The sequence below is a fragment of the Sinocyclocheilus rhinocerous genome, unplaced genomic scaffold (genome assembly GCF_001515625.1).
Source record: "Sinocyclocheilus rhinocerous isolate Xijiao unplaced genomic scaffold, SAMN03320098_v1.1 scaffold952, whole genome shotgun sequence".
Taxonomy (NCBI): domain Eukaryota; kingdom Metazoa; phylum Chordata; class Actinopteri; order Cypriniformes; family Cyprinidae; genus Sinocyclocheilus; species Sinocyclocheilus rhinocerous.
Window position 1 is genome coordinate 544,216 of NW_015641498.1, and position 7,751 is coordinate 551,966.

Below are 7,751 nucleotides of genomic sequence, written 5' to 3' on the forward strand. Positions count from 1 at the left end.
AGACCGATCGGTGTATGACATCAAAGTACAGTGAGAGGTATAGAGAGCAGACGCCTCCTTATGCTTTCGAATCGCTCTCGTGGTACTTTGATATCACACACTGATAGTTCTGCGCAGCTTCAAGTCGAACACACCTAATAACTACAACGCAGTGGTTCACCCGCTCAATCGCGAGTTACTGTTATTACGGTTAGTTACTACAGCTACTACAGGCTTCTAGCTAGCTATGCCTTCATCAAGTAAATGCATAATACCTGGTTGTGATATTTTACAAAACAGCTCGGTCTCCTTATTTAAATAAGCTGCTAGAGGAAGACAGTTGAGAGAGACGGCAGTTTTCCCGCGAGTGGGCGTGGTTTCAGCGATTATTAATCCACTTATTTTATTTATTTGGCTTTTTTTTTGCATTCAAATTTGGATGGGTGGTTAATAACAAATTTTTTCTGTGGTGTGATAAACTCAGAATCAGAATAAAAATGTAGTTGAGTAACTTTCAACATTTTTTTTTAAATGTAGCTAAAATAAATTCTTTGCAACCTTAAAAAAGTTTAGTATCATTTTTTTTCAGTGTATCAATATATTGAGCTCATCATCCACACCTGTTCCACATTCTCTGTAATCACTAGAGTGTATTTAATTTCTTTAGTTCATGCAGACATTTGCCAAGTCCCGTTTGTGTCTTGTGTGTTGGCAAACTGTCTCTTTTCTTTGGGACTGTCTCCCATAGGTTTTTCACATTTAAAAGTATTGTTTGTCATATTCAACTTAACACAGAAAATAACCCATTCTAATTCAGTACATATACGGTTTAATCTTTTTTTTTCATTAAAGCACTTACATTAATTATTCAATAATATTATTTGAGCATTGAAAATATGCAGTATCAATGACATCAAAGGTCAATTTTTTAAAGACTATCTATCAGTTATTAATAGGGTCAGGAATCAATAATGAGTGATAAATAATGACTGAGAAATTTAGGTAAGCTATCATATAGGCAAGCATAAGAAGACACTGTAAAAAGTGTGTTGTGCTATCTATAACAGAAACTCTTTCAAATGTCAAACATAACTGAACATTAAACATTAACAGATGTTTCCCTTCACTCAAAAACATAAAAACAGCACTTAATTTCAATATTTACTCTCCATATCCAGCAATATGCAAAACATGTTGGCAACTAACCAACTAACCTACACCACCAAAATAAAACGGCATAATTTAGCTAATTCTCTTCAAATAAATAGGTAGCCTTCTTTCCTTAATTTCATTTTTTTCAGTTTAATCAGTTCCTCAATTCATGCCTCAAAATTGCTTAAGTTTCCTTAAGGGGTCATCGGATGCAAAATTCAGTTTTCACATTGTTTCAACTGAAATGTGTGTTGGCAGTGTGCATACACAACCACCCTATAATGATAAAAATCCACCCAGTGCTTTTTTTTAAATCTCCATAAATCCAAACCCCTTTCTCATATCAAGCAGATCTCAATTTCTTGGCAGAATGACATAGTTATGCACAGGCCCCTCCCACGATTGTTGGTTGATAGTGGCATTAGTCTTTGGTTTTATCACAGCTCCGCACTGCGTGAGCTGTCATCAGTCCGCCATTGTTTCGACGTTGGAGCGGTTGTAGACAAGAATGGCTCCTAAGCGATTAAGGTGTTTTGCTGTTGGATGTAATAATGAACATAGCAGTCGTCGTTTACTCCCGACATCTGAGCCGCTGAAGACGCAGTGGATTACGTTTGTCTTTGAAGGGAATGATCCCCCGATCTACCTAAATGCGTCTATGATCATGCGAATCATTCGTGATCCAGCTTCACCTACATAAGAAGTGAGTATAAGGTTTTTTAAATGAATCTTTGCAAATTGCCTTTCCCAATAATGTGCTAGTTAGCAAGTTTCATGATGAATGCGGCTAAAGTTTACAGTCTCTCAGAGAGCAGCTCGGAAAAGAGAGGCAGAGCTCATTAGCATTTAAAGGAACATGCAACAAAATGGCTTGCTGTAAACAGAGCTGTTTTTGACAGGGTAAAAGGGGTGTTGTTTTACACTACCATTGAGAATTTTTTACCAAAGTATGTAATAGACTTTTCATTAACACCCTAAAGAATCATATCAAACTGTGGAAAATGAGCATCCGATGACCCCTTTAAAAAATGAGGAAAATATCTCTTGGTTTTATTTGTGAAATGTTCTCAATATTTTCTGTACAACACTGACCCACAATTTCTTTAATAAAATATACACAGTATTTTTAATTATAACATTAATTCTTTAAATGAAAATTACAAGACACTTGATTAATTGTTTAGATTTTTTTTTTTAAAGAAATCTGTGAATCTGACCACTGAAAAATGGTGGTTTATGGTGATCTTGTAATGCTATTCTGTCCTCTTTAAAGCTTGACAGCATGTGGCCATTACAAATTGTCACTGTATGGAAAAGAGCTTCATCAATTCTTTTTTTTTTCTTCTGTTCCACATATTAAAAAAAGGGTTTGGAGAGACATCAGGGTGAGTAAATAAATACAGAATTTTCGTTTTTTGTGTGTGTTAACTGACATAAATTGTATCATTTAAATTGTATTCAGGTGTAACATGTTCACTTCCATTATAAATCTCAACTACTTGAATTACTAACAAACACATCCACGTTCAGACCAGACATACCTCACCAACATAGACGAGACGTTTAAGGTTTTCCGGACTTTCATTTAAGCTGAGCCAGAACTCTGAGTTATCATCAGAGGAAACAGCAAAAATATATTCATCTATAAGCAGAACGATATCAGTGCATTTGTTAATTGCATCTACAAACGTTTAATTGAATTCAGTATATAATAAAACACTTTTATTTTCATGCGGGACTCACCAGTTTCTGCAGGATGGAGGTAGCCAAAGATTCTCAGACCATAATTGTTCCACTGAGGTGCCACAGCAAGTCTGCTTACTGTAGTACGCACCTTTAAATATACCCATGATATTATATTATGCAATGAGACTATCACTTGATAACAGTATACAACTAAATATGTATAGAACTAACATTGGGAAATAGCGGATAGAGCAGGTTATTCCTAAGTGGATCAAGGGATCCACCGCAACAGTCTTCAAAAACGTGCACATTCACTCGACCCTGAGGAGGAAATAGAAATGCTCAGGTTGTCTTCAGTAAGCCATGATAGAATAAAATATTTTTCAACTGGGCAGTTTTTGTATTTGCAGATATTGCTTTTAAAAGTACATTTTAAAATCTAATGCTACAGCAGAACAGTTTTAGGCTCCACAAACCCTTGCCTAGTTCAGTGGTTCTCTATATAAGGTAAGACATTTTTTCCCAGTATATTTACTAATATAATTTGTTTTCCACCCCCAACCCGCTTTTTTAAGAAATTGGCAGTGTTAATATATCAATTAAATGAAAAACAATTATTTTTGTAATTCAATTAATTTCATGAAATCAAGCGTAGCGTTAGTTCTGGCAGGTCACGTTAGTCAAGCTCGCATCAGCTGACTCTCAGCTGATCCCCATCTACCTATAGGAATACGACACCTATCTAAGCATTCATATATAAGGTCCCTCAGTATTATCAGCAGTTTTCGCATTGCTCAATAGCTAATTACCCTCCTCCATCCCCAGCTCCTCCTCTGTCAGTCAGGATTCAGCCTTCTGATTCTCCTTTGAATCAGACTAATTCTAAAATGTGTACATAAAATTATTTAACTTTAGCGATATCTGCAATACATTTATGTTGGTTCTGTTCTGTTTACCCTGTGGGGGTTATTGCTGCTCTCCCTGCTCTCATCCATGCTAGGCTGCATGGATGCGCAGGGAGTTCTTGCCCAGAACAGAACCATACCGCCAATCCAAACTGTATGCTAATTGTCAATCATCTTTGACGATAGTGGTCCTGACAGAACTGAATGTTTACAAATAAATAAATAAATAAACAAACAAATAAATAAATAACAGATTGTTGTATTTCAGTTGTTATATTATTTTAATAAATTATTAATAGAATATTAATCTTATTTAAACTTTTTCTTGAAGAATGATAATAACTTTTGTACATCAAAACTTTCAAAACTTTAAAGAATATTACAAAAATATTAAGAATTCTCTCTTTCTCTCTCTCTCACTTTTATTAAGTGTTTTGTGATAAACACTTAATAAAATTAGTTTTATTAAGTGTTTATCACAAAACACTTAATAAAACTAATGTTATACACACCTTATATGTTTTGATTGGCTGTTAGTCATCAGCAATATTTTTCATAGGAAATTCACAAAAAGAAGAACGTATTAAAATTAGGGGAATGAGAGTGAAATGGTCTTGTATCTTATTAAAATATGTATACATAAATAAAAAGTCAGGTCAACAATCTTACCTGGATCTCCTGTGCATCAGGGGGTTCATCATTTAGAGGTGATTCTCTCTTCTTGATATCTTTGTCAATGTTTGTTTTTGCAGGCCCTTGAGAAAGTAAAAAAAAAAAAAAAAATATATATATATATACAAAGCAAGAGTATGCAAATGCTTCTGCATTTGAATGGCGTACATACTGAATTCACAAATTCATTGGTGGCATTGTACTATATTGTATGAAGCATTATCATCCTGTACATGCAAAGCCATCCAAATCTATGTTATATAAAATAAATTCAGAAGTAAACAATCACTATTCTTAACAGTAGCATCTTGCCCATTTTCCCATGGGCTAAACCACAAGAAGTTAAAAATCAAATGTCCTATGGGTGGCGCCAAAATGAGAATTTTCTTCAGGACAGAAGAAAATCCAAATAATATAATTATAAGCAAATATTTATTAATAACTGATTAATAATAATAATAATAATAAAAACATCAACCTAGAATAATACATTTTCCTCCCCCAAAATCTAACTTTAACGCTATCTGAATGAAAAGTGTACGTTCTACAAGAGCAACAGAAAAAAAACTTCAGCAAAACATCTGATTTGGGATAACTGACAGAAACAAACAAACAAATATATCCTAACAAAAAATCCTAATAACTCATAATCTTCCCTTGTAATAGAAGTTCTAGCACTTTTAGTGTCACAGTGGATATTTTACACTGGCTATATGAAAATAGAGCAAAGACAACTAAAATAGGGCTTATAGTGAAGGGTGGAGTTGCAGAAAATGACTAAGCTTATGAAACATTACACCTTACATAGTCTCGCTCAGTTAATACATGTATAGATCTGGCATTTTATGAATGGCTAGTTTGAGAAAATCAATGGTTTCCTCAGTTTTGTGCTTGCAAACTCTTTTTTTGTTTCATTTTTTTTGTGGCATCCTGAACTGGATCTTGGAACTTGAACTCCATTGCATAAGAAAATTACTAAGAATATCAGACAAATAATTGTTGAAGAAAGACTAAAAAGCATAAAACAGCAGCCAAAAATTAAATAAATAAATCCAGCCATTATAAATAAAGGTAACTTACCAGCAGGCAAAATATTTTTTTGTGAGTCCACATAATATGCTCCTATAGAAATGAAAACATAAAATATAATACATATTATGAGTAGAAAAAAGAAATAGAACATCACCTTGCGGTGGTGAAAAGCTCTCAGAGTAAACATTCTGCTAGACACTGAGCACCGTATGATGCCCAGGATGTATTAAGCTGCTTTTTAGACACCATTGTCTCACACAAAAACCGGCTGAACAAGTTAGAATAAGTTTGTGTGACGAGGGTTAGTTAAATGTCCTGTTGGCTCTAGTCTAGAATCTCTCGAAATCTGCTTGTATAGATCTTATCAGCTTGTTAAAAAGGAATAAAAAGACTATGAAAAACATGTAAATATAAAATGTCCTTTATTTTGATCTCGAGCAAGGTAAAATAAAAAGCTAAATGATTTAGGGTGAAGATCACGTTATGTTGATCTCTTCTCCTTTGAGAATTCCCATTTCTTGTCCCCATCTTTAAAAGACAAAAAGTAGCTACATAGCTACATGGGACATGGTAAAAAGCCATTTAACCCTTGTGTGATGTTCATATTTTTGTTATTCAGCCAGTGTTTGTGGGTCTGGTGGACCTGCTGCATTTTTGGGTTTTTAATTCAACACAAACATTCTGTTAAAATACTCGGTTACGTACGTAACCCTCGTTCCCTGATGGACGGAACAGAGAGACATTATGTAGTGATGACATTAGGGGTCTAACTTGGGAGCCCCAAGAGAAAATGCCAATGAGAACTGGCTAGTGGATTTTGCATGCCGAGCTGCTCCCCGTACATATGGGTAAATAAGACGACAGCGTGCATCCACTCATTCAGGTTTTATGCTGAGGAGCCGAGACCTAGTCCCTGCATTCAGCGAGTGGTTCAGGGTTGTAAGGTGAAATAATGTCCTCGAAGGCCTTGCTGCTGTTCCATCCATAACATTTCTTAACAGAAGGATTCTCACCCTTTGGGGAAATATCTTTCTTCTCTTTTTTATTTACTTTCAGCAAGGCTAGATAAATGCTGTGGAAGCGTGCCTTCCAAGGAGAAGGTCACTACAGAGACACATCCTATCTGTAGGGAGGTGACACTAATATGAACTGACCTAGGGGACAGTACTACATATGGAATGGGTCTGTGAGGAAGGTCCTACCTGGGAGTAGGGATGGAACTACTGTACGCAGACACTGACAGAGCAGGTCTCTCAAGGGAAGAAACATGTTTACCAAGAAGAAGAATATACATTTGGGATTGCCCGAAGGGAATCACGTCATATGGACACCTAGCCCAGTACAGGGGCTGACCGGGGCTCTGGGCATGCTAACACCAGTACTGGGCTCCGCCAAGTCTGACTGCCGAGGGGCCTGGAGGATGCTCGACCAGGGTTCACCATCCGGGGAAGAAAGGCGCTCACATCCCTGTGTGAGGAGGAATGGCGCAGCAAGCATGACACCGAGCCTGTTCTTCCCGCCACTTACCTATTACCCAACACATGATAAGAAACTGGCTTTATGCGAAGGTTGTAAAACCTAGCGAAGGTATTAGGTGCCCAGCCTGCAGCTCTGCAGATGTCTGCCAGAGAGGTGCTGTGCACCAAAGCCCAGGAGGAGGCAACAATCCACGTGGAGTGAGCCCTCACCCCTAGGGGGCATGGCTCGCCTTGGGATTTGTACACCAAGGTGATGGCATCCACTATCCAGTGGGCCAACCTCTGCTTGGAGACAGCCTTCCCTTTCTGCTAGCATCCGTAGCAGACAAAGAGCTGCTCAGAGCTTCTGAAGCTCCGGGTGCAGTCCACGTATATGCACAGTGCTCGTACGGGACACAGTAACGCCAAGGCTGGATCTGCCTCCTCCAGGGGCAGCGCTTGCAGATTCACCACTTGGACCCGGAAAAGAGTGGTGGGAACCTTGGGCACGTATTCAGGTCGGGACCTCAGGACAACGTGAGAGTAGGCCTGCCCGAACACAAGGCACTCTTCGCTCACTGAAAATGCTTGGAGGTCTCCGACCCTCTTGATTAAGGTGAGCGCATTCAGGAGCTCTGTCTTAATAGACAGGAACTTAGGCTTGAAGCGGCTCAAACTTAGGCATATACAGGAACTTAGGCTCCAGCAGCTCAAAGGGACCCCTCTGAAAACCAGCCAGGACAACAGAGAGCTCCTAGGAGGGCACCAGGGGTGACCAAGGAGGATTTAACCTTCTGGCACCCCTCAGGAACCTAACGATCAGGTTGTGCTTCCCCAGGGACCAGACGTCCACTGCATCGTGATGTCA

General features: G+C 38.0%; 1 protein-coding gene across 1 annotated transcript in view; it reads right to left on the bottom strand.

Annotated features, from left to right (window-relative positions):
- LOC107755165 (beta-1,4-N-acetylgalactosaminyltransferase 3) overlaps positions 1 to 5,613 on the bottom strand; it is a 17,677-nt gene extending 12,064 nt beyond the window's left edge. The window contains 6 exon segments of the mRNA XM_074560232.1: positions 2,673 to 2,773; positions 2,875 to 2,965; positions 3,049 to 3,138; positions 4,235 to 4,268; positions 4,399 to 4,477; positions 5,475 to 5,613. Of these exon segments, the coding sequence (XP_074416333.1) occupies positions 2,673 to 2,773; positions 2,875 to 2,965; positions 3,049 to 3,138; positions 4,235 to 4,268; positions 4,399 to 4,477; positions 5,475 to 5,613 (534 nt within the window).
- Between the last annotated feature and the right edge of the window lie 2,138 nt (positions 5,614 to 7,751).